Below are 27,704 nucleotides of genomic sequence, written 5' to 3'. Positions count from 1 at the left end.
CTTACTTGCTTCTCAAAATCCCTTTTGAGCTCTTCCAAGGCCTGGAACGGATTCATATTTTTCTTGGAGTCTTTGGATGTGGGAGCTTTGACCTTGTTATCTTCTTCAGGTTGTATGTTTTGATCTTCTTTGTTACCAAAGTAAGATAATATAGTCTGACTCTTTTTGCGAGGTTTGCTCATGATCCCAGCCAACTACTTGAGTTTTAAACTCTTTGTTAAAGTAAAAGTCTGCTTCCAATGTGGAGAATGTATTGTCTCAAGCTTCAGGGGTTTGTATAGCTGTTTTCAGAGATACTTCTAGGGACCTGTAAATTTTTAGTTCTTCCAAGATGGTATGGTAAGGGTCGAGGTGTTTACTCTTTTCCTGGCCTGTGCTCTGGTCTTTGAGTTACCGGCTACAAGCAGTCTTTTCTCTCTTGGAACTGTGAGGAGGGTTTTCTCTCTACCACCACTACAAGCTCCAGCGCTCCAGCGCTCCTCCTCACCCCAGAACCGTGACCCAGACGCAAGCAAGGGCAAAGCAAGAGATTCCTGCCTCAGCACTGGCAAAGAGATCCCTACAATCCCCCTCTGATCATCCACTTGATTCCCCTTCAGTCTGTGGGAAGCTCAGGATGCAGCCTCCCCCTCCCCCGGCGCCCGCACTGTGAGCTCTGTGCTCTGGAACTGGCTCTGACCTAGCTCCTCTCTCACCGCAAAAACAGACTTTCCCCACTGACCTTCTAAGTTGTCTTTGGCATTCGTGGATTGAGGAGTCTGGAAACTGCCATAGCTGTCTGTGTTCATTCTCTGACGCCTGCTGCAGGTTTGCTGCAGCCTGCACGCCCACGAACTGCTCTCCTCTCCCCGCCTGGCGCGACATGCCTTTCCGATCAACCATCCAGGCTGTCTTGGGCTGGAAATTTGTTTCACTCTGTCTTTTTGTGGGTTCTGCTGCTTTAGAATTTGTTTAGAGCCATTTTTTTATGGGTATTTGAAGGGGTTTGGGGGAGAGCTCAAGCAAGTCACTGCTTTCATGCTGCCATCTTGGCTCCGCCCCCTCTATTTTTCACTACAGCATTATCACACATAGATTAAAAAAAGGGGACAAGACATGATAAAATTATGACCTTTCTGACCCCAGGATATTAGCTTCAAACTCTCTCTCTCTCTTTTTTAAACTTTTTGGTGAGGCAATCAGAGTTAAGTGACTTGCCCAGGGTCACACAGCTTGTGAGTATTATGTGTCTGAGGCCAGATTTGAGCTCAGGTCCTCCTGACTCCAGGGCCAGTGCTCTATCCAGTGTGCCCCTCTTCCTTTTTTATTTTTTCTTTTTACTTCCAAACTCTTGATACAGGACCATTTGCGGAATCCCATCATCAATGGTGAGTCTTTTTTTTTCTTCTAGTACTCCATGGCCTAGGTCAATACTTTAGCAAACCACTTCTCTTGTTACTACTCTTTGCTTGATATTAATAATTAGTGAATCACTGAGTTATCTATCTATTTCTCATAGAAACTTTTTAATATCTGTATGGGAAACTTTTGTCTTGAGAAGACTTCCAAATAGCACATTGTTCATGGGCTAAAAAACTAAACAAAATAAAACAAAACAAACAAAAAACCCGTGAGCACCTGACACAGAGAATCTTAAATTCTTTACACTTTTCTTAGTTCTTTAATTGCAAATACATGGTCTATTATAGAAAATTGGTTGTGGGAATCAGTCTGCTTCATATTTTCATGAAAGGTATCCTCAATACATATGTGTATCATAATCATAAATATTTTATAGAGATGAGAAAATACTAACCCCCAAATAATGTCTTTACAGTTACTCTGTGAAAGTAAAAACACTACCCTTGACCTTCCCATTCTTTTGGAATCTTAACTGCTGAGATACACCCAAAAAAAAAAGCTCTCTAAATGCCTTTAAAATTATATTACTCTAGCACAGATTTGTTCTATGTATATTGGTGCAGCATTCCCTCTGCATCTTCTCCAACTCCCACTTACATTGACCGGGTTTCATAGAAGGTGGCTTCAACCTTTCAAGCTCTCCCTCTCCCTCCCTTTCTTCCTCTCTCTATCTTTCCCCTCTTCCTCTCCTTCTCCCTCTCTCAGGAATAATCTGGAAGGTTTGGGTTTGTATTCTGTTAACTCATAAACACTCAACAGTGTGCTTCTTATTAACAATCGTCCCATATGCATCAATTAGAACATTAGATAAAAAACCTTTCCCCTGGAAGTCTAGGGAAAACTCTCCTCAAAAACACAGAATACAAGGGGAGAGTTGGCATGAACTTAAAGGGTAAGCGTAATGAAGGAAATGTGTAGGGAAAGAGGGGGGGGGCAAAGAGAGAAAAGAAAAAAAAAACTCTCTCCCCTGCCCCCAAGTAATTTTCTCCCAGGGGATTGACTACAGATCTGGAACTGAATTCTTCCAAGCTGGAAGTCTTCCACCACTAGACTAACAGATTTCAAAATGACTTACTAATTAGGGTAGGAAAATAACCCCACCTTTACATTTGGGTTAGGTCCAGAGGGTTTTTTTTTTTGACTTCTTATATCCCTTTGCCAGAGGATTTTAGTAATGATGTGATAGACAAAACAGATAGAACCACAGTCGTGATTTTGCTATCCCCACCACTGTCAACCAAACAATAGAGAATCTATTCCATTTTTCATTGGCTTGTTCTTTCACTTCCAGCTTAATTTACAAATGAAGGTCATCTCTAATCATCCTGATTTTTATCTTACCAGTGGACTGAGGTGGCTCTGGAGGAGAAAGTGAGTCTGTTGACTTTGCATATCCCTCCTTCACTTAAATCCAATTCCCTTACAAATCATAGCATCACCTTCCTGATGCCACGGTCTTCTTCCAGAATGAAGGACAAACAATAATGTGTGAATGGTCTGAGCTGCCCTGCTGGGGACTCCACTGGGAAGTTCCAGTTGGGCAATGCAACTCCTTCCTTCCTTCTTTCCTTCCTTCCTTCCTCCCTTCCTTCTTTCCTTCCTTCTTTCTTTCCTTTCTTCCTTCCCATTTCCCTCTTTCCCTCCTTCCCTCCTTCCCTTTTTCCCTCACTCCTTCCTACCTTCTTCCCTTCCTTCCTTCCTCTTTTCTTCCCTTCCCTTCCCTCTTCTTACTTTTTTTTCCCCTTCCCTCCTACCTCTCCCTCTACCCACAGAGGGTATCATGCCCTTACCTGCAGATGGTCTGCCCAAAGAAATGTACATTTTGATTGCTGAAACCTTGCACAATATCTTGAGGTTTACTGGCTAGATTTCTTTCTCAAGGACCATTCCTTAAACCCAGTTCACTCTGGCTGTCTTTGATTGCCCAACAAAAGGTTGCAGCCCAAGCCTCACTTGGTCATTGTTTGGGTTCTGATGGCTCAGAGTAAGTGTAAATAGCAATTACTTCTGTTTTGGCCAGAAATTCTGAGGGTCTTCCCCTCCCAGATTGATTTTTTTAATTAGGTAAAAGGCTCATTCTTACCTAACTTTAATTATTCAATGGGCATTGCCTCAATCAAAGTGAGAAGCTGGAAAGACCCCAGCTTAAAAAGACCAAAGTCTCCTACTGCATCCAGGGCCATCTCTAATCATCCTGATTTATAACTTGCCACTGGGTTCAGATGGCTCCAGAGGAAAAAGTGAGACTGTTGACTTTTCACAGCTCTCCCTCACTTAAATCCTATTCACTTGCAAGTCATGGCATGACCTTCCTGATGCCATGGTCCTCTTTGAGAATGAGGGACAAATTGCAGCAGCTAGGTGGTGCAGTAAATAATGCTCCGGCTTTGGAGTCAGGAGGACCTGAGTTCAAACCCGTCCTCAGACCTTGACATTTACTAGCTGTATGACCCTGGGCAAGTCACTTAACCCTGATTGCCTCACCCCCCAAAAAAAAAGAAAAAAAAAGAACCCATAAGAGAATGAGGGACAAATGACAACAACAATTTACAAATAATCTCAGGATGAAATTAGTTACACTTCTGTTGTCTTTTTTTTCCTCTCAAACATTTTTCACTGTTTTCTCAAACAGTACCTCTGATAATCTTATATTTGTTTTTCAATAATCTTCCATTTTGTTTTTCAGTAATTTTTGCAAATGACCTTATAAGCTAAATTTGAATTTCCCTTGCCTGTCGTATATCTACATTTGGTGAGAAGATCATGACCCCTGGCCTGGGTTCTTTTAGACTCCTCATTGTTGGTTAAACTTTTCTAAAAATAAATGGAAAGATGGTCTACGTCTTTATTCTCATTAATTTCCTTTTTTTGTCCTGAGCAATTCATTTAGATAAGTCATACTGACTTCATGTTATCTTTATGTTTTCTTCTAATTTGATATTTTCTTAGCGTATAACTCTAATCAAAGTTTTTTTTAATAAGTTAATTGAATAAGTTGCAAATAACACATAAACACACACACACAATCACTTGTTGTCTAAGCCTTGTCTGACAAATGTATTGCAAAATTTTTTATCACCTGATTGGAGTTTTACTTCCTCTCTACACTTCTAATACCTCTATGGTAATCAGCATGCTGCAAAATGAACAAAGGGTAAACATAATAATGAGGAGAATCACAGGAAGGATCAGAACTATCCACAGACAAAATAACCAGTTGAAGTCAGAAGCTAGTATGCTGCTTACATTTATCTTATGAAAGACAGAATAGTACAATAGGAAAAAAAAAATGACCCTAGCCACTAGTACATGAGGGCACTAACCCTAGTTTTGTTGCTGACTATCTGATTGAATTTCAACAAGTCATAGAAGTTTTCTGTCTCCATTTTCTTATGTGGATAACGAGGATACTTACCCTTCCTTGTTTATTTTTCCCTTGTAATGGTCTTGAGGACCAAGTCAACTGTCTTTGATAGTAATGGGCAATAGCATTGTGTACTGTATAGACCAAAACCTCAAAACCATTAGCTTCATTCATTCATCCCCTTACCAGAGCTGCTGCAATAAGATGGCTCAACAAGCCGTCCATTTTTATCAGAGCAAACTATGGCTTGTAGGCGCACCCCTTTTCCACAGGTTTTTGTGTCTCCACGCAACCTCATGCCCCGCTGAGACTCCCTTTTGGCCTCTGGAAGAATGCACTCAGACCAGTTTCCATGGGGTTGGGATGTGAATACTTCACAGGGGCAGGCTTCGGTTTCAACAAGGGGATAAACTTCAGCATTCTGGCATTTTTCCTTCTTTCTGCTCTTCCCTGTTCCAACAAGAGATATTGTGTTAATTGTTAATAGTACAGCTGTTGTTGTGTTTTTTGGGGGTTTTTTTGGTTTGTTATTAATAAAGACTGGTCACATTATTTATTCTTAAGGACATTTAGTGCATTAAACCTTAAATAATCTGAAGCGTGAATATAAATGATTTTTATTTTCCCTCAAAAACCTGCCCACCTCCCACCCCCACCCTACGTTCTCCATGTTTCTAAAGCCTATGACAAAGGAAGCATCTCCCAGGGCAACTAAAGTACTCAAGGGAATCAAAAATTGGTTTGGGTTGGAGAAAGGCACTAACCCCTTGAAACAAGCCTGCTACAGTAATTGTACTGCTGAGAAATTCTTGGTAACTTTATGTAATATCATTTTCCCCATAATTAGCTAATGAAAACAAATTGATTACTTTGCTTCTATTCCCCTTGCAATCAATGGTTGCCAGGGAAACTGAATGGTCAAATAAGCAGCAACCTTTTTTTAAATGACTTTGCAAAGCAGAGTTAAACAGGTATACTCCACATATGCAACAAATATTAAAATAATTATACTTAACTGTGTAGAGCCTATTATGATTAAAAGCAACACCTAGTGTTTTGAGGGATTTTGCTAACCAAATTAAAAAGATTTTTTTTCTCCTACTGTCATGTTCTTCTCTCACCCTCAACACTGGTGAAACTCCTTTAAAGCTGGAATCCATTACAGTGGCAGATTCAATCATCTTGGCTGTAAAGAGTGGCAAACATGGATGTTGTTCAGTAAACTCGAGATTGGAATGAATATTGATGACATTTTGATAGCAACAGGCTATTTACCAGGGCTGGAAATAAATCTTAGCTTTCTTGATTCAGTGTTCTCTTTCTCATTGGGCATATTAATAGAATTTGAAGGATATTTTCACTTGCATATGGCAAAAGAAAGTATTTGGATTGTTTTCAAGGTTTTCTTTGGATGAGGTTGATAAATGAGTTCACCATTTTTATGTCAATTGATAGCATCATATCTGCTTGTCTGTGATATTGTGGAGGGAGCAAAGTGCTGAGAACAAAGTATAGAGTGACAGTCACTAATTAAGCTATGTAAGTGGATGTCACAACTCTCTAGGCCTCAGTTAGCTTATCTGTTAAGTGGTGACAGAGGTTAAGAAAGTGTGGAGGGCATGATATTCTAAATGATCTTTGTTTTTTAGTCATTTCAGTCATGTCTGACTCTTCATGATCCCAGTTGGAGTTTTCATTTTTTAAACTGTTATTTAATATTTTATTTTTCCCCAATTACATGTAAAAATAATTTTTAATATTCATTTATTTAAATTGAGTTCCAAATTCTCTCCCTCCTTCTTCACCTCACTCATTGAGAAAGTAAGCAATTTTATATAGGTTGTACATGTACAACCATGCAAAACATATTTCCATATTAGTCATGTAATAAAAGAAAACATAGACCAAAATAAAAATCCAAGAAAAATAAAGAAAGCAAAAAAAAAAGAGTATGCTTGATCTGTATTTGGACTCCATCAGTTCTTTCTCTGAGGATGGATTACATTTTTCATAAGTCCTTCAGAGTTTTCCTGGATAATTGTATTGCTGAGAACAGCTAAGTCATTCATAGTTGATTATTGTATCATATCACTGTTACTGTGTACAATGTTCTCCTGGTTCTATTCATTTCACTTTAGATCAGTTCAAATAAGCTCTCTAGATTTTTCTGAGAGCATCTAGTTCATCATTTCTCATATCAGAATAGTATTCCAGCAGAATCATATACCACAAATTGTTCAGCCATTCCCCAACTGATGGGCATCCCTCAATTTTCAATTCTTTGCCACCAGAAAAGAGCTGTTATAAATATGTGGGCGTAGTTCCAAATTGTTCTACATAATGGTCGAACCAGTTCACAACTCCATCAAAAGTGCATTAGCATCTCAATTTTCCCACAACTCCTCCAACATTTAACATTCTCCTTTTCTGTCCTATTAGCCAATCTAATAGGTATGAAGTAGTACCTCAGTATTATTTTGATCGGCATTTCACCAACAAATAGTGATTTACAGCATTTTTCATATAGCTATAGATAGCTTTGATTAGTTCATCTGAAAACTGTTCATATTTTTGATCATTTGTCAATTGAGGAATGGCTCTTATTTTTATAAATTCAACTTTTTTCTCTATATATTTGAGAAATAAGGCCTTTATCAGAGAAACTTGCTTCAAAGTTTTTTTCATGTTAATGATTGCTAACTGTATTTCCCTCCATCCTATTCTCTCCCCCCCACCCCCACTGTCTATTCTATTTTCTCTCTCTCCTTTAACCCTGTCCCTCTTCAAAAGTGTTTTGCTTCTGACTATTACCTCCCTTCTATAAGCACTCTCCTTCCCTTCTCTAATCTCCTTCCCTCCCCTCCTACTTTCCTGTAGGGTAAAAAAGCTTTCTATACCTAACTGAGTGTGTATGTTATTACCTCTTTGAGCCAATTCCAATAAGAATAAGATTTAAGTGTTCTCTGACATCTACCACCTCTTCCCCTCCACTGTAGTACCATATTGAATAAAAGTGGTGATAATGGACATCCTTGTTTCACCCCCAATTTTATTGGAAATGCTTCTAGCTTATCCCCATTACATGTGATACTTGTTAATGGTTTTAGGTAGATGCTATATATCATTTTAAGGAAGACTCCATTTATTCTTACATTCTCTAGAGTTTTTAATAGGAATGAGTATTATATTTTGTCAAAAGCTTTTTCTGCATCTTTTGAGATGACCATATGGTTTCTGTTAGTTTTCTTGTTGATATGGTCAATTATGCTGACAGTTTCCTAATATTGAACCAGCCCTGCATTCCTGGTATCAATCCTACCTGGTCGTAGTGAATTATACTTGTGACAAGTTGCTGTAATCTTTTTGCTAATATTTTATTTAAAATTTTTGAATCTATATTCATTAGGGAAATTGGTCTGTTATTTTCTTTCTCTGTTTTGGCTCTTTCAGATTTAAGTGGTAGCATCACATTTGTATCACAAAAAAAAAAATTGTAGGACTCCTTCTTTGCCTATTTTCCCAAAAAGTTTATATAGCATTGGAATTAATTGTTCCTTAAATGTTTGACAGAATTTACTTGTAAATCCATCTGGCCCTGGAGATTTTTTCCTAGGGAGTTCATTGATGGCTTGTTCAATTTCTTTTTTCTGAAATGGGTTATTTAAGTATTTTATTTCCTCTTTTGTTAATTTGGGCAATTTATAATTTTGCAATATTCATCAATTTCACTAAGATTGTCAAATTTATTGGCATACAGTTGGGCAAAATAGCTCCTAATCTTTTTTTTTTTTATTTCTTCTTCATTGACGGCAAATTCACCCTTTTCCTTTTTCATGCTGGTAATTTGGAACAGCACTTTCTTGCCTCTTTTATGTGAGATAATTTACCTTATTCTACCTATACCTTTCCATTTCTCCCAGTGAATTCCTCTTTCTTACCTCTTAATTTTATTTTTAAAGATAACATCCCATCATATTCAACTCACACCTATACCCTCTATCTATATTAACTCCTTCTAACTGCCTTAATAATGAGAAAATTCTTATGAGTTACAAGAATCATTTCCCCATGTAGGAATATAAATAGTTTAACTTTATTAAGTCCCTTACGATTTCCCTTTTCTGTTTTCTTTTCTATGCTTCTCTTGAATCTTGCATTTGGAAGTCAAATTTTCTACTCATCTCTGGTCTTTTCATCAGGAATGCTTGAAAGTCCTCTATTTCACTGAATGACCACTTTTTTTCCCCCTGAACGATTATACTCAGTTTTGCTGGGTAGGTGATTCTTGGTTGTAATCCTATCTCCCTTGCCCTCTGGAATTATATTCCAAGCCCTCTGGTCACTTAATGTAGAAGCTGCTAAATCTTGTGCTATCCTGATTGTGTTTCCACAATACTTGAATTGTTTCTTTCTGGCTGCTTGCAATATTTTCTCCTTGACCTGGAAACTCTGAAATTTGGCTACAATATTCCTAGGAGTTTTCATTTGGGGATCTCTTTCAGTTGGTGATTGGTGGATTCTTTCAATTTCTATTTTACCCTCTGGTTCTATAAAATGAGAGCAGTTTTCCTTGATAATTTTTTGAAAGATGATGCCTAAGCTCTTTGTTTATTAACATAACTTTCAGGAAGTCCAACAATTTTAAAAATCTGTCTCCTGGATCTGTTTTCCTGGTCAGTTGTTTTCCTAATAAGATATTCACAATGTCTTCTAGTTTTTCATTCTTTCAGTTTTACTTTATTATTTCTTGATCTCTCATAAAATCATTAACTTTTACTTATTCAATTCTAATTTCTAAGGATTTATTTTCTTCAGTGAGATTTTGTACCTCCTTTTCCATTTCACCAATTTTATTTTTTAATGAGTTCTTTTCTTCAGTGAATTTCATGCCTCTTCTTTCATTTGACCAATTCTGCTTTTCAAGACATTCTCTCCTCATTGGATTTGTGTCCCTTTTTTACCATTTGGTCTATTTTGTTTTTTAAGGTATAATTTTCTTTAGCACTTTTGGTGCCTCCTTTACCAAGTTGTTGACTCATTTTTCATGATTTTCTTGCATAACTCTCATTTCTCTACCCAATTTTTCCTCACCTCTCTTACTTGATTTTTAAAATCTTTTTGAGCTCTTCTGCAGCCTGAGAACAATTTTTTTTTCTTGGAAGCTTCGCATGTAGGAATTTGGACTTTGCTGTCTTCTTCTGAGTATGTGTTTTGATCTTCCTTGTCACCATAGTAACTTTCTATGGTCAGAATTTTTTTTTAGTTTCCTCATTTTCCAGCCAATTTCTTGACTTTTAACTCTTTGTGAAAGTGGGGCTCTGCTTCCAAGGTGGAGGACACACTGTCCCAAGCTGTTTTTAGAGATAGTTTTAGCAACCTGTAAGTTTTCAGTTTTTCCAAGGAGGGGTCTGTTTACTATTCTCCTGGCCTGTGCTCTGGTCTATAAGTGACCATAAGCACTCTTTTCTGTCCTAGAACTGTGATAAGGGTCCCTGATCCACTGTGGCCACAAGCTCTGATGTGTTGGTGCTCCTCCTCACCCTGAGACTGCCTTCTAGGACTGTGACCTGGATCTGAGTATGGGCAAAGCAACAGAGTCCTGCTCCCAGTACCAGCCAAGAAGACCCCTGTAATCTCCTTTTGACCAGTTGTTCGACCCTTACCATCTATGGGCTAAACCTCCAGAAGCAGCCATTGCAACTTCTGATTCATTCACCCTCCAGGCCTGTTCCTGGTTTGTTGGGGCCTGGTCTGCACTGATATGGCCTGCACTGGACTGTGCTCCACTCTCACTCTGGTGTAACAAACCTTTCCTGCCAATCTTTCAAGTTGTCTTGGGCTGGAAAATTGTTTCACCCTATCCTTTTGTGGGTTATCCCACTCCAAATTTGTTTTAGGTCATTATTTAAAGGTCTTTGGAGGAATTTATGGGGAGCTCAGGTAAGTCTTTGCTTTCTCTCAGCCATCTTGGCTCTACTTTCCATTTGGGGTTTTCTCAGCAAAGATACTGGAGTGGTTTAACATTTCCCTCTCCAGCTCAAATAAGGAAAGTGAGGCAAATAGGGTTAATTGACCACACAGCTAATAAGTGTCTGAGGCCAGATATAAACTAGGAAGATGAGCCTTCCTGATTTCAGGTCCAGTACGCTATTCATTGTGTCACCTAAATGATAGATAAGCCAATTATTGCTTATTGAGAGGAAGGTATGTATATTAGAAGGTGGGTACATTAAATTCTTTTGAGCTTCCAATTTCAATATTCTTTTGAGTTTGTAAAACATCATCTTATATGTATTTCCAATGTAAAAAGCCATTGGTATGTACAATATTTATTGAGTTAGAGGCTTCACATAATGTGATGTTGTTTATGGTCAGTAGAGTTAACTAGAAATCAAGGAGCAAAGTCTATATAGGGGTGCGGAACCTGCAGCCTTGAGGCCACATGTACAGCTCTAGGTCTTCAAGGGCTGCCTTTTGACTGAATCCAAAATTAACAAAACAAATCCCCTTAATAAAAGAATTTGTTCTGTAAAACTTGGACTCCAGTCAAGAGTCCACAACCAAGAACCTAGAAGGCCGCATGTGACCTCCAGCCTGTAGGTTCCCCGCCCCGGCCTAGTACCACCTTCTATTCCCCCTTCCATCAATTAAATCTTCAAACATGGCTTTGCAGAAGAGTTGAATCCCATTAGACATGTTATTATTTAACTTTTCTGCCCTCTAGTGTCAAATGATTATGTCAGACAGGACCATCAACCCTGCCATAACTGGTCAAAGAACTAAAGGAGAACTTTAAGACATACTTAAAATCATAAGCAAAACATAATGTTCCAGGGGGAAGCTATGTGGCACAGTCGATAGAGCACTAACCCTAGAGTCAGGAGGACCTGAGTTCAAATCTGGTCTCAGACTAGACACTTCACATTTATTAGCTGTGTGACCCTGGGCAAGTCATTTAACCTCAAGTGCCTTTCCAAAAAACAAAACAAAACAAAACAAAACAAAACCACAATGCTCCATTATCAATGAAATTCAGCAAATAGAGTCAATAGATTTTGATGGTATTCTTTTCACTTCTATTTGAAAAACCTAACCATAGTTTCACATTTGCCACTCAATTTCTTTCTAGCCAAAGACTGCTTAAAGATTGAAAGATCATATGGGTCAACAATATAGCACACAAGATTGTCTGCTAGAATGATAGATAGAAATCATGAGCTGTTTCATGAGTAATAGAAGGTAGGTTTTATTTGATTTAATGTGGATGGCAGATGGATGCTAAAAGCTAATTTAAGCAACTACCATATTGTGACTTACTATCACATGATGGCAAATAGTAGAAGAACTGGCAGCAAGTAGACATATTCACATTGTTTGAAAATTCCCTTTATGTTCCATCAGACTATTCTGAAGTATGATATTTCAGCCAAAATGAATGAATCTTCCATTTTACTGGATTCCAGTTTTAATGAGTTTCATTACTATTGGGGGTGAGAGTCTTACAGAAAAGAAATAATTTTCACATTAAGAAATTAACATATGGGCTCATGTACACTAATTAAGTTCTAGTCAAAGGCTATATTAGTTTTCATTAAATGACCAATTCAAGCAACATAATCAATCCCTGGCCCTCACTGGAAGAATTGGTTGTATTTTCTTATGTGTTTGTTGTTGTGTCTATGTGACAAGAAAAATACTAGTTGAAAAGTGAAATATTGTTAGACAGACCATAGTTTGTAATATTTTTAATGTCTTTATGGTATAAAAATAAAACAAACAAAAAACCCTTGAATTATTTTTTTCCATTTAATCCCCTGAATTATTTGAATGCTTATTGGCATGACCTTTATTATTAAAAATATTATTTTAAAATCCAATATTTTCTTAATAAATGAATTTTGCACAACTGTGCAGAAAACCCAGATAATGATTTGGGCCAAAGACTAAGATGGCAGAATATTACATCTAGTGTCAAATCTAGTGCTATTGGCATGTATACCAAGTTTTATGCAATGAGAGAATCCAAATCTATGATTTTACACGTGTGTGTGCGTATGTGTATACTAGTGATTCTTTATCAGTTTTAGTCTCTACCTATGGCAAACACAGCTTTATGATATCAAATAATTAGTTGAAAAGTAGAAAAATTAAATTAGTTAATTTAATTAGTTAATTTGTCTATTTAGCAAATGATTAGTTTGACTGATTTTTTTTTCCACGATGGCTTTCCCTCCTTCCTACCATCATGCATGCAGAAATGATCAGTTATTTTGGCCTACAAACAGAACCACAGAAGTAGCAAGAAACTTCTTATAAATGTGCAAGTTAATAATTTGAAAAGAAATTATAAATTTGCTTAGATTCCAAAACACAAGAATCTTCTAGACTGAGCAATGCTTATTTTAAATGGCACTGAAAAATGAACAACTTCGATATTTACGTAAAGAGCATATTGCATAAAATCAAATCTATTAAAGTTTTATAAATTCAACAGCCCACTGTATTCAGACCTAAGATGAATAAATCTTATAGGGCTTTCACATTTTTTCCCACTTTTAATGTTCAGATATAAAATGTAAATCATCAAGGGAGAGGAACTAATTGCCAATTTATATGAATTCCCCACTTTAAAAGAAAATGTCCTCTAATGTTAGAGGGTCCTGGAAGATTAGTGCTGTTTAAACTTTGATAATGTTTATGTATACATGTGCTAATTGGTTATGTGTCATTTAGTGTGTGAGGGTGAAAAAATATTTTAAAGTGTCCAATAACGTCTTAATATTTATGTATTCCAAGTCCTATCAAATAATTTATTTATGTAGAAGTACTTTACTTTCAAAAGAAATTAGATCACTTATGGGAACACATGGGTAACAAATCAATAAAAACATCTATTCTATAAAATAGCAGATACCAAAAGTTATTTTTATTCAATAAACATAATAAACTCTTGGATCATATCACATCACATCATATTGCATAATATATCCTATCATGTAGATTTAGAGCTAGAAGGAACACTAAAATGTCACCTGGCTCACGTTCTCATCTTAAAGGTGAGGAGATAATGTCCAAAAAAGGCTCAAACTCCCCCAACACACTTAATACAAAGGTATACGGCAATTTGTCTTCCAAAATTCTTTTAATCTAACTGTGGGAAATTACCAAGATTTGAGTATGTGACATGCTTTGAAATTGTGTATATGGAAAAATCGAGGCAACAGGCATAACAAAGGTACATTTGTTGCTGAATGATAATGTTTTACTTAATTCTTCAGGTTGTGTTCAGCTTCATTCTTCTTTGACTAGTGGTTACACTTTTTGTAATTCTTAGTTATCAAATTATGATTGTCCTCAGAGGGGAATATTAAGATAATCCAAATAGAAAACAATAACCAAAAAAATTATCTTCGTACTAGAACTAGAAGATAAATGTTGGAACAAAATCCATTTTTAACTTGATGGACTCCTGAAGTAACTTTCCAACTAGGTGCTAAAATAAATCAGATATTTGACAGTAGTACAGAATTTCTTCAGAAACAACTATTTCATTATGTGACACACAAAATGCAAGAATCAGAGCCTACCTGTCAACTGTCGGCGGCGGGTCCTCACTGTGTCACAATCTGTTGAGCACGGGGTGAATTTTGACCACGGAGTGAACATACAGTCATCTCGGCAAGGGACGTGACACTCTTGCACAAGGGGAGGCATGTCCCCTGCCCACTTAAGGCAGTCAATCATTTCTGCAGACTGGTTATCATCAGAGAGACATGTGACAGCTAAAATACAAAACAGAGTCTCAGATTACTAATTCAGTTTAATTCCATGAACATTTATTAAGCAGTGTAGCTTGAGTGCAGGGGGCACAATCAAGAAGACCTGCATTCAGATACTGCCCTGAGTAGTGTACAACTCTGTGGCTTCAACTAGGTCACTTGATGCCCCAAAGCCTCCATTTCCTCATCTGTAAATTAGGCATAATAATAAAAATCCTAGTATGTATCTAACAGATTTGTGAAACTCAAATAAGATTATATATATAAAAGTACTTTGCAAACTTTAAAGAGCTACTGAACAAATACCAGTTAGTATTATTATTGAACACCTACCATATACAAGTGCTGTATTTTGAGGCTACCAAGACAATAATGAGCCAGGTACTTTGCATGAAGCATCTACTGGGGACACACAAGATGCATAAGGATAATAAATAGAAATTAATTTCAGTAGGGAGATAATATGAACTGGGATGATTAGCAAAAGCTTCTCGATGAAAGTAAACACATGCGCTGGGCCTTGAATTTAGTTAAGGATTCTGAGAGGCAGAATTAAGGCAGAAACTCATTCCAGATATAGGAACAGTGAGAGCCAAGATGGAAATACTAGATAACACATAACCAAATCAGTCAATAAAATGTGACTCATTACTACTCTATGCAGAAGTTCCTATGTGAAATCTCACAATAATAACAAAAATGGTTAAGATGAGACAACCTAGTTGAGGTATATGATGTATATGGATAGCAATAAGGATAGAGAAAGAACCTGTGATTTCTTTGTTATAGAGAACTTCTGGATGATGATTTTCTTTTTTTTTTTTAAGGCAATTGGAGTTAAGTGACTTGCCCAGGGTCACACAGCTAGGAAGTGTCAAGTGTTTGGTCTGAGACCGGATTCAAACTCAGGTCCTCCTGACTTCAGGGCCGGTGCTCTATCCACTGCACCACCTACCTGACCCCTGGATGATAATTTCCCTTTGCAAATGCAGGTTGATACCAACTCCGTAAAACAGTTGTCTAGAGCTGCTTGGAGAACTTAGACATAACTTGCTCAGTCATAGAGGCAGTGTGTTAGAGGCAGGCATTGAATTCAGGTATTCATGGCTTGAAGGCCAGATCTCTCTTTATTTTGCCATTGAAAAACAAACAAAAACATACTTTTTATTTATTTTTTTTGGCAAAGGTACCTTACATAAAGAAACACATGGCATTATTGTTATGAAGTGTTGAAATACTTGTACAATAGGTATACAAAATAGAATGGACTATTTTCTTTCCCAGATTTGCTTTTTAGAAAATAACTGATTAGTCCACAAAGGCATTTTAGCCTTTGTTCTCTGAACTACTTATAGCTAATCTACTTCAACAAAATTATATTCAGTTTCTGCTATGTACAAGACACTGCATTAGGCTCTGAGGATATACAAAAACAAAATTAAAAACAATCTCTGCCACCAAGGAGATTAGATGCTACTGGAACTTGGGTAGTTTTTTTTTTTTTGAGAGGGGGCAGGAATAAAGTGTGAAAAGAGCTGTTTGATGAGAAGTAGAGCAAAAATTGCAGAGAAATATGAAGCAATGTGGTGAGGGCTTCTCCACAAATTCTTCCCAACAAATCTAGAAGGTTCTCCAAACCAAATCATGTTAGGGAAATTCACTAAAAGTCACAATAAGTTCTTTGCTGAGTCCAGCTTGGCATGGGGAGACAGAAAGGTAGATCTTTGGACACTCGTCAGGCTAGGAGCATGCTAAGCAGAAAATTCTGTGCCTGAGGCTGTACACCAGAGCCATAACAGGGTACTGTGATGATAGTTGCCAACTAACAGTTTTGTTGCCCACTACCCCAATCAGTCCCTGGGTTACAGATCTGGAGCAGAGTGGGACAGAGCATTACCAGGTAGGGAATCCATGTGTGTGGGAAAAGGAGCAAATGAAGAAGCCAGCAGCAAGTGGTGTGGCTCAGACTTTGTTGCCTGGCCTGCAAAGGAATAACCAGGACAGCACCCAAACAAAGGGGACACTACAATTCTGCTGCTCTAAGCCAAAAGAGCTTTCCGCTTACTTGATAGGGGCTGATTCCTGCAGCAATCTACTATTGCACAAACCCAAGCCCAAGTCAGGAACTTAACAGACCTTAGACCAGGGGTCACCGATCAGCTTTTGCTCTGGATAGTACTATTTGGAATACGCTGAAGTTTGTAAGTTCCCAGTCTGTCCCCGAGATCCTGAAACAGCACCACACTCAATACCCCCAAGAAAGCTGCAACAGGACCAGCCCAAGTCTTCCCTCTAGAAATGACTCAGAGTCCAGCCCTAACATCAAATCTGAAATCAAGAAGTAGGCTTGAAAAATGGACAAACAGAAAAGAAATCTGCATATGGTGGCAGGTAGGCTCAAGATGCAATTACAGAAGACAATGACCCCAAAACATCTATATACTTTGCCTCAGAGAAAAAAAATACAGCTTGAATGCAAACTTAACTAGATTGTCTGGAAGAGGTGAAATAAAAGTTAGAATGAATTAAAAAATGTTTGTTTTCTTTTGTTTTGTTTTTTTACAGAAGGAATGAGAGTACTCAGGGGGAAATGAAAAATAAATGAGAACTGTGGAAAAAAAAGAAATAGAAAGGGAATTAACAGATTGGCACAAGAGTTGCAAATCCTTTTCCAAACATCAAATTCCTGGACAATTAGAATGGACCAAATAGAAGCCAATGACTCCATGAGGCAACAAGAAATATTAAAGCAAAGGCAAAATGCTGAAAAATGGAAGAAAATGCAAGATATCTAATAGCAAAAACAACTGACCTGGAAAACAGGTAGAGAAGGAAAAAAAAACTAAATCATTGAAGTCTCTGAATGTCATAATGAGGCAGAGAGACAGAGAGACAGAAAGAGACAGAGAAAGATAGAGAGAGAAGACATTGTTTCAAAATATTGTAAAAGATAATTGCCAAGATCTTTTAGAACCAGATGGCAAAGTAGAAATATAAAGAACCTACCAGTTATCTCTTTAAAGATACCTCCAAATGAAAACTTCCAGGAACAACATAGCCAAAATCCAGAGCTTCCAGTTCTGTGGCACTTGTTTCTGTCCTACTATGATATCACCAGGGGGATGTGCTAGATCTTCGCATTCTCTTGGTGTTGTAAGGAACTCAGTGAGCACACAAACTTTCTGTTCATTATCCTTTTCTCTTGCAACTTGGCCAGCCCATTTTTATATGCATTTCTTTGATAACATTATCCACAATATCTCTAACGTATAATCCCTCATTTGTAATGTATTACGAGGCTTCTCAAGCTCATAACACACATTTTCATTATTGTCTGGGGTGATCCCTAACTTGAATTCTTCAGAGATTGTGGTGCCTCATGTCATAAAGCCAAACCACATTGCCAGAAAACAAAAAATAAATAAACAACAACAAAAACAAACAAAAAAACCCCATTGGTATTGAAAAGATAAATCTTTGTTTCAGCTAGAAGCTTGGGATCTAAAAAAAAAAATACCAGTTCATTGTACATTTTCAAAAGCTGTCCAAGATATCTGTACTCAGAGACAGAAACTATAGATCCCCAACCAGTTGCATATCCCTCCTCACTTCTAAATGAAATTTCTAACTATCTTCAAGGCTTAAACCCAAGTATTTCCTCCTATGTGAGATTTTTTTTTTCTGATTCAAACAGTTTTCAGTGCTTTCTTTGACTTCCAGATAAGAACTTATCTGTGTAAATATTTTCCCTTGATAGAATGTAAGGTCCATGAAGGCAGAATAATTTTTTTTTCTCATTGTAACCTCAGCATTTTGCATAGTAACTGGTACAAAGTAGGTACTTAATAAATTATTGCTGAATTTGTAACTTGGTCATTATTCATGCATTAAGCTTTTCCCAGATTTACTTTAGTCAAATATATTTGAGAGATTATGGATCTCATATAAGAGGTTCTGTACTGCTCCAGGTCATGGTGTAACAGGGTCAAAAGTTCCACATTAAATAGAAAAAATCTCTCTGACTTGGCCTCTGACCCTTGTCTTAGCAATGTACAAAGATTAGAAAATATGTATTCTATATTTGCTTTCTTATACTCCTTTCAAACAAGTCTCATAATTGCAATGTTTTATAAAAGAGTATGCCTTCTTGAATCATTTAACACTCATGAGAGTGAATTCATTTCTTGATGGCTGTGGCAAAATCCTTTGACAAAAATCCATATCCCTGATTTATGGTATGCTTGACATTTGTAATTAGAGGATCATCACACAAGGTTATATCTGTTGCTTTGTTTTTCAAGAGTGAATAATTCTGACATATATATGGTAAGAACCTTGTTGGAGAAGAGACTTTAAGGCAGTTTTTATCTCTACCAAATCAAAATTTAACTCTATAATCAACCAACAGTAATCATAATAAGGTTTTTTTATTTACTATATTTTTCTGATTGTGATATTGTATGATAAGTAAAGGTATTCCTTGTGAAAGCTTGCATGTCCCTCTGATATATCTATCAAGCCTATGACAAAGCTAGAAATTACTGTCCTAAGATTTGTATATATATATATATATATATATATATATATATATATATATATATATACATACATACATATGTATGTATGTATGTATATATATATGTATGTATGTATGTATGTGTATATATATATATGAGAAAGTAGCTATATAAGTCAGTAGCCACTGATATTCTCTCAGTCATCTTGTTTGAGAAAAACAAAATGTTTTATTTTTTTCTTGCCATATCTTTTGAAACTTCCCTATAACTTGATAAATGTCCTTCAAATTGGGCAGTTTTTTGCAAGGAAATCCTTTGTATATGATTTTAGTCTGTTGAGTAATCCACAGAAGTGTTTGGAATAATTATCTCAATGTCAGCTATGATCATGTTTATATTATATTACACTATTTTTAATATGAAAGGCTTATGGAAAGTTAGTGCCCCACATAAAACTACTGATTTAATATTGTTGCCTGAAAAGGGAGTGTTTTTTCTTAAAAAAAAATATGTTTATTCACATGGAATCTTTTCCTTACCCTTTCTTCATTTACTACATAGGCATGGAGAGGGACCTTAGTAACCACTTATTCCAAAATGTTAATCGCTGATGATTTTCACTTCACTGTGTCCTAGATATTCAATAATTTGGTAGTAAAACTTGTTACTTAGCCATTTGCTATAAGCATTGAACTTGGTATAAGATAGGTGAAGAAAAGATTTAATTTCAGGGGTATTCATCATTTTAGTGTCAAAAGGAACTTTGCTGAAAAGTGGCTTCATTTATGTGGTAGTCTCATAGTTTTGGACCCAAAAAAATATTATAGAGAGAACACCACCACCACCACCACTACCAACACTATTATTAACAGTGACACAACAAAGAAATAACAAAACTTGTTGGGTTGTTTTTTTTTAATCTGAATATATGCACACACATACATACATACATACATAAAAAACATACATATATGTGTATATGTGTGCATGTATGTATATATATGGAAAGAGGGAATTAAGTTCCTAATATATTCCATACACTATGCTTAAATACCTCACAAATATTAAACATGAAAATGGGATAACAGTGAAAAGGTTGGAACAAGAATATAATATAATATAATAATAATAATAATAATAATAGTAATAATAATAATAAATACCTCATACTTGTATTTTCCAGTTTACAAATCATTTTTATCATAATACTCCAATGCAATACTATTATCACTACTATGCTACATTAGAATATATTTTAGGGCATAGTTGGGGGTATCCTTTTATTTGCCAATAATATTTACAACTCTGAAGTAGAAATTTATCCTGAGCATAATTAAAAGTAGTTGCCATCTGAATGTGCTTTCTAATTATCTGAAGAGCTAGAGTAACTTAAAGTCCTAATAAATGCCCTTGTGGCCAAACTATTAATGGAGATGACAAAATGAGTATAAATGTAATATTTTTCCAGTTTGAACATTTGCTTCTTGTCAGGTTCAGTTTTTTTTTTAAACCATCTTTTCCATCCAGATACTTGAGATATTGTCCAGTGACAAAAGGCAGGACAGCATGTGTTAGCTGTAGTTTTAATTATTTTAATTATTACAAAATAATCCAAAAAGGAAAGGTTCTTGACCTCCAGTTGCTTTCAAAAGAATACTGTTTTAATTGTAAGCTTAGATGATCAATCTTAAGTCAATTTGAAGCATTAATGCTGTGCCAAGTTTAAACCTTTCCACAATAGCAATGTGAAGGATGTAAAAAGGTGGTTTTTTTAGTTAAAATTCCAATTAAAAACCTTTAGAAAGAATAAACCCTTTTTTTAGCAGTGCTCAAAGATTAGAAAACTTTTTTTAAATATTTGATTCCAACTATTTCTCCAGAACAAATCTCGTAATTAAATGCTGGATAATAAACTTAAGCAAGAAGCTCTTAATGACCACATTGTGAAGATATACAAACTATTAACAGTATAATTAGCAGGAACCTGGTAGTTTTCATTCAAGACTATCAAATAAAGTCCCTGGATAAAAGTGAAAGCATAGTTTATTTGGGGAAAAAAAGGTAACCAATTATCACTTATATTTTCTTTGGAATGAAATCTGATTGTGGCACACAGACACACATATCTAAACCTCGTTTCTGTTGTAACAGTTTCTGTTGTAACAGTTTCTGTTGTTTAGATCAAAGGGTATGCACATTTTTGTAGCCCTTTGGGCATAGCTCCAAATTGTTCTCCAAAATGGTTGGATCATTTCACAACTCCACCAACAATGTATTAGCGTTCCAATTTTCCCACATCCTCTCCAACATTTATCATTTTCCTGTTTTGTCATGTTGGCCAATCTGATAGGTGTGATGTGGTACCTCAGAGTTGTTTTGATTTGCATTTCTCTAATCAATAATGATTTAGAACATTTTTTCATATGACTATAGATGACTTTAATTTCTTCATCTGAGAACTGCCTGTTCATATCCTTTGACCATTTATCAATTGGGGAATGGCTTGTGTTCTTATAAATTTGTATTAATTCTCTATGTATTTTAGAAATGAGGCCTTTATCAGAAAGACTGGTTGTAAAAATTCTTTCCCAATTTTCTACTTTCCTTCTAATCTTAGTTGCATTGGCTTTGTTTGTGCAAAAACTTTTCAATCTAATGTAATCAAAACGATCCATTTTGCTTTTCATAATGTTCTCTGTCTCCTGTTTGGTCATGAGTTCTTCTGTTCTCCATAGATCTGATAGGTAAACTATTCTTTGTTCTCCCAGTTTACTTATGGTATCAGCCTTTATATCTAAGTCCTGAACCCATTTTGACTTTATTTTGGTATATGGTGTGAGATTTGGGTCTATGCCTAGTTTCTGCCATACTCTTTTCCAGTTTTCCCAGCAGTTTTTTTCAAAGAGTAGGTTCTTATCCCAGAAGCTGGGGTCTTTGGGTTTATCAAATAATAGATTACTATAGTCATCGACTACTGTGTCTTGCATATTTAACCTATTCCACTGATCCACCTCCCTATTTCTTAGCCAGTACCAAGCAGTTTTGATGACTGCTGCTTTATAATACAACTTAAGATCTGGAATTGCTAGGCCACCTTCCCCTGCCTTTCTTTTCATTAGTTCCTTTGATATTCTGAGCCTTTTGTTTTTCCAAATGAATCTTGTTATTATTTTTTCTAACTCTATAAAATAACTTTTTGGTAGTTTCATTGGTATGGCACTGAATAAGTAAATTAGCTTACGTAGGATTGTCATTTTATTATACTAGTTCAGCCTACCCATGAGCAACTGATGTTTTTCCAATTATTTAGATCTGATTTTATTTGTGTGAAAAGTGTTTTGTAATTGTGTTCATAGAGTTCCTGGGTTTGAGTTTCTGTTGTTTAGAGCAAGGTCTTCATGGTACCTAGGGAGCCACATTTGCTCTCACAATTAATCCAAATAGCTGTATGAACACTGTGTACCCAAGACTGCTCTCATTTCACTTCCTAATTTTTCCTCTGCTACTGTTATTTGTTTTTTAAAATTATTCTTGTTTTTGTTTTTCTTTTTACTATTCATAACAAAGCAATTGGAGTTAAGTGGCTTGCCCAGGGTCACACAGCTAGTAAGTATCAAGTAACTAGTCTGAGACCAGATTTGAACTCAGGTCCTCCTGACTCCAGGGCCGATAACTCTATCTACTGTGCCACCTAGCTGCCCCTATTTTTGTTCTTTTTAAATTGCCTTTTAAAACTCACCTTGGAATTCTTGTTGGGTTTCTGTCTAAGATGCATTTTTCTTTGAGGCTCTGCTTGTAGTTTTCAAGTCATTGCCTTTTTCTGAGTTTGTATCTTAAGCTTCCCCACCAGCATATAAGCCTTTTATGGTCAGGCTATTTTTTTGTGGTTTGCACATTTTTTTAGCCTATTTATTTGGACTTTATATAAGAGTTGGACTTTGCTCACCCCTGAGGTGTAGGGCCAGCCTGAACTTCTATAAGCTTAATCTGAGAGACTGTAGGTTTCCATTCTTCCAAGGTATGATTCAGAGAGAGATCTGGTCATAGCTCTACTGCTTTTCATTCTAGCCCTTAGAATTCTAGTCCTTCATCTAGTCCTTCATTCTAGGCCTCTGCTCCCCTTTCACTGGGACTACTACTCCACCTTGGAATTGTGACCCTGAACTGAGTAACAGGTGAAGGACCTGAAAAATGCCATCAGATCACAATACTCACAATACGCTCAAAATACTAGCACAAGTTTCTCCTGGAATCTTTTTTTTCTGACTGGGTGTTCAATCACCTTTCTGCCCCTGTATATTGGGTGTGCCTGGCACTCCCACCAAAGTAGCCGCTGCCTTCAACGACCACGGTATAGCTTCCTCCACAATCTGTGCTTTGTTGCCAATCAACCCTCACCCATTGTCTGTATGCCTCTTTAAGTTGTCCTGAGCTAGAACAATGACTGACTGACTTTTTGATGGATTTTTTTCACTCAAAATTTGATTTGGTATTTTCTACAGTCATTTTGTAGAAGACTTTTTGGGGGGAGTTTGATAGTTGTGACTCTTTGCTCCACCATCTTAATTCTGCCCTCCTGCATTGCATACCCTAAAAATCATCAAATAATCTTAGAAACATAGTATCTTCCAATGCTATGCCCTGGGACGATATAGCTACTCTTCTTATGTCAATAAATATTTATCAAGCAACTATTAGGTGTCAGTTACTGTATTCTCAAGGATTAATTAAGACGACTATGACTGACACTCATGCCATTCAGTTATAGATTTTATCTAATAAATGTATTTTTTCAGATTTCTTAAAGTTCAAGAAGCTAATTTCTTGAGACAAAATCAATTTGTTGATACTGTTAAAATGAAATAATAACTAAAATAAATCTTTATTTAAAATTTTCTCTCATATGAATCATTTAATTAAGTACTTATTGAAATCTAGTTCCTTTGTAACTTTTAAGACTAGCTAAGAAACAACAGCAGCAACAACACATAGATGTGAAGCAAGAACAGAGCACGTGCAGAACAGATGGTATGGGCTGATAATTAGAGCTCAACCCAATTCAAAGGTCCCTACCACTGCCTAGAATTTTACAGGCAGATTATTTTTAAAATAATGAGTTATCTTGCTATAAGAGATAGTAGATTCCTGCCAGCCCTTGTTAAAAGGTTAGCCTCTATTTAAAACAGGAAATTCCTTGGAGGCCTAATCCATCTTATCTGAGATTGAGTCCAAAAGCAAAGGAAAAAGAGGGAAGATGCTATAGAAACTGAGATGCAACGTCCAGTGGAAAAGAATCTGAAGAAGTCCAACAACATGGTGATACATTTCTTTTTCTTTTTCCTGTGGAACACCCAGCTAACATTAAGTATCTATTACAAGCTTCTGTGAAAGATCTTGTAGAAAATACAAAAGATAAATACAAATAAAAGATACAAAGACTCAGTCTATGCTCTTCAGGAGTTTACAGTTTTGTGGAGAGAAGCATGAAGTATACATAGAATCTTTACTTTCCCTTTTCCATAGTCTTTTGTCTAAGATTGGTCATGTCTATGACGTCTACAAGGAATTGAAGCTTGATTGCTTCAGGAGGCTAGAATTTTTCTTAGGACTTCTGGTGCCTATGTGCTAGCATTTGCCCACATTATGCTTTTCTTTGTGTACTGGCATGCACAGGAAGGGTCATTTAGGCCCAATAGAAATTTTGATGCTTCTCTTAGAAGAAAGGTGGCACAAAAAATAGAGTGCTGGGCCAGAAGTCAAAAAACTGAGCTCAAATCTAGCATTGGACACTTAAGAGCTATGTGACCCTGGGTAAGTACTTAACATAATAGCACCTACCTCTAAAGGGTGTTGTAAGGATCAAATGAGATAATATTTATAAAGTACTGAGCATTGTACCTGGCACAGAGTAGCCATTTGATAGATGCTTGTTTCCTCTTAAAGGATGGAGATCAGAGAATCTCCTTTTGGGGATTCTTTTAATTCTTTTTCCTTTTCTTCTTCTTCTTCCTTCTCTAGAAGCAGCACAAATTAGTGGATATAGTGCAAGACTCAGACTAAGGAACACGAGTTCAAATCATATCTCAAATACTAGCTGTGTGACTCTGGGAACATCATCTAACTTCTCTGTGCCAGTTTCCTCATCTGTAAAATTAGGGTGTTGGAGTTCATGGCCCCCTGATATCTTTTCAAGCTCTAAATATCTTTTTTTCACCTTCTCCTCTCTAAGCCCTTCTTCCACCAGTTAGCTCTATCTCTTCTGCTGCTTACACCTTTCCTTAAGTTCTCCCAAAACTCCCCTCCCAAAATCAATCTCTGACCATTTTCAATAACTCCACTATCTCTTCATCAATTTCACAAATTCCTTCTTCTTCAGTTGAAGTCTTTCTTTTCTTTCTCCCACAGAGGTCCCAAAAAAACAAAATATATCTTCAATCAACTAATCAATTGGGATATATTAAGCACTTACCCTAAGCCTGGCATTGGAAATATAAGTACAAAGAATGAAGCCATCTCTACTCTTAAGGAGCTTATATTCTAATGAAGGAGACAGAAAATGAATATGTAAGTATATATAGCATGAATATAAATATATGCAAAGTAATTAAATACGAAGTAGCTTGGGATGGAGGGTAGTAGCAGTTAGGGAGATTAGGAATGCAGAAAATGATGCTTAATTGCATTGTAAATGAAGAGAGCTTCTTTTAGTGGTGTGTGTTAAGTCAGGAGTGCATTACAAGTATAGAGGCTGGCCAGGGTAAAAGTATGGAAACAGAAAATGGAGAATTATAAAAGCAAATCCTAACTCCTTTCCCCACATACACATACCATGTAAATAAGGTAGATTTTTCCTTAACATGTATTGGGATACTCCTTGAGGCTCACAGGGCTAAAAGCTCAGACTGTGGATTTCACCTTCTCATCACTTGAGTAAAAAGCAACCATGAGGAGCTCCAACAGCTCTCTCATATTTAGCTGGTTGATAACAATGGGTAATTCAAGCAAGGGAGCTTTGCCAAACTGAATCAACTTGAGGTATCTGCACTTCCTATATCTTTTGCTATAGATAAGTAAATCTGTTTTTGGTAATTATTGAATCACCTACTAGAGTCTCATTTTGCTCCAGTGGACCGGCCTGTGTCAGGTCTAATCCAGAGCAAGAGCTGAATGTGAAGAACAGAGAAGTTCAGGTTGGCTGGATCAAAGTATGTAGAATGGGGGGGGGGTTGTTGAAAATACAGGTCAAGGCCAGTATGAAAAGGCTTTTAAAAGTTAAAAAGAGCTTTCATTTAATTTTAGAGGCACTAAAAAGCCAATGGAGTTTATTAAGGAGTAACATGATCTGGCTTAAGGAAAATTGTTTTGACGATAGTGTTTGTAGGATGGCTTAAAGAGACTTGAGGCAGGGAAACCAATTAGAAGGCCCTGATAATAATGTCAGCGAGAGGTGATGATGGTCTGAAATAAAGAGTCACTATGTGAATGGAGAGAATGGGTCAGATGTGAGAAATGTCATGGAAGTATAATGGGGAAGATTTGGCATTTGATTAGAAAATGAGGAATTGAGGATAATGCTGAGGTTATGACCCAGGAGACTTGAAGAATGGTGGTGTCATTGAGAGAACTAAGAAGTCCGAAATCAAGAATAGTTTGAAGGTAAAGATAAGTTCAATTTTAGAAATGTGGAACTTGAGATATTCTGGGACATCCAGTTTTAAATATATAATAGGCAACTGTCTAATGTGCAACTAAAGTTCAGGGAACAGGCTGACTGAAAATATGTGTTTATGTGTGTGTGTGTATACATATATATGTGTATATGTGTATATATACATATATATGCGTGTATATGTATATATGTATATATATATACATACTTATGCATATGCATTAATATGTATATGTATATATGTATATATATATATACATACTTATGCATATGCATTAATATATGTGTGTTTTTTATTCATTTAACTAGGTTTGATTAATTTGGATATTTCCTTTAACAAATTGGTAGTCTCACTATATACAGTCTAACTCATGTCAATAATCTTTTGCATCTTGTCTCTTAAATGTTGAATCAATTCCATTTCCTGTGAAATTATTTTGTGCTTAACATGTCCAGAAGCTTCTGATTTTTTCCTCAAAGAATGTGTCTATGATGTATAGCTGTGATTCTGTGAAGTTTACAAATCTTTGGCTTCTCTCATTCTTTTCTCCTGAACTATAATTGTGCATTTCCACCCATTCCATCTATTGTTCCTCTAGGCCTATTCCCAAGCTGCTGATCGGTGCTGGGGTCACTAAAAATATATGCTACCTAATTGAAAGTGTATCCTCTGTGTTTTCTCTTCCCTAATTAGCTCTCTAGCATATTTCAGCAGCTTTCTCAAACATTTTCTACTTTTCTCATTACCAGAAATTGGGAAGGTAGAGCAGAATTATCTCTATGTTATTCCTTCCCATGTTCTCTCAGCAGAAAACACCAGATCTCATATTTTACTGAGAAAAGAAAGGACATTTAAACTTCTTTTTCTTCCCTATTCTATACCTCAAAATCCCCTGAAGTCATCCTACATTCTTTCCTCTTTTACTGAAGACTGGGAGGAGAAGGCATTCCTCCTTATAAAGACTAATGCCAAT

At 36.4% G+C, this 27,704-nt stretch overlaps 1 protein-coding gene across 1 annotated transcript in view; it reads right to left on the bottom strand.

The window, feature by feature from the left end:
• THSD7B (thrombospondin type 1 domain containing 7B) overlaps positions 1 to 27,704 on the bottom strand; it is a 1,079,744-nt gene that overhangs the window by 326,600 nt on the left and 725,440 nt on the right. The window contains 2 exon segments of the mRNA XM_021009415.2: positions 4,952 to 5,215; positions 14,353 to 14,547. Coding sequence (XP_020865074.1) covers positions 4,952 to 5,215; positions 14,353 to 14,547 — 459 coding nt within the window.

This window comes from Phascolarctos cinereus, unplaced genomic scaffold, assembly GCF_003287225.1.
Source record: "Phascolarctos cinereus isolate Bilbo 61053 unplaced genomic scaffold, phaCin_HiC Scaffold_726;HRSCAF=1367, whole genome shotgun sequence".
Taxonomy (NCBI): domain Eukaryota; kingdom Metazoa; phylum Chordata; class Mammalia; order Diprotodontia; family Phascolarctidae; genus Phascolarctos; species Phascolarctos cinereus.
This window is presented reverse-complemented; position numbering and strand designations above follow the sequence as displayed.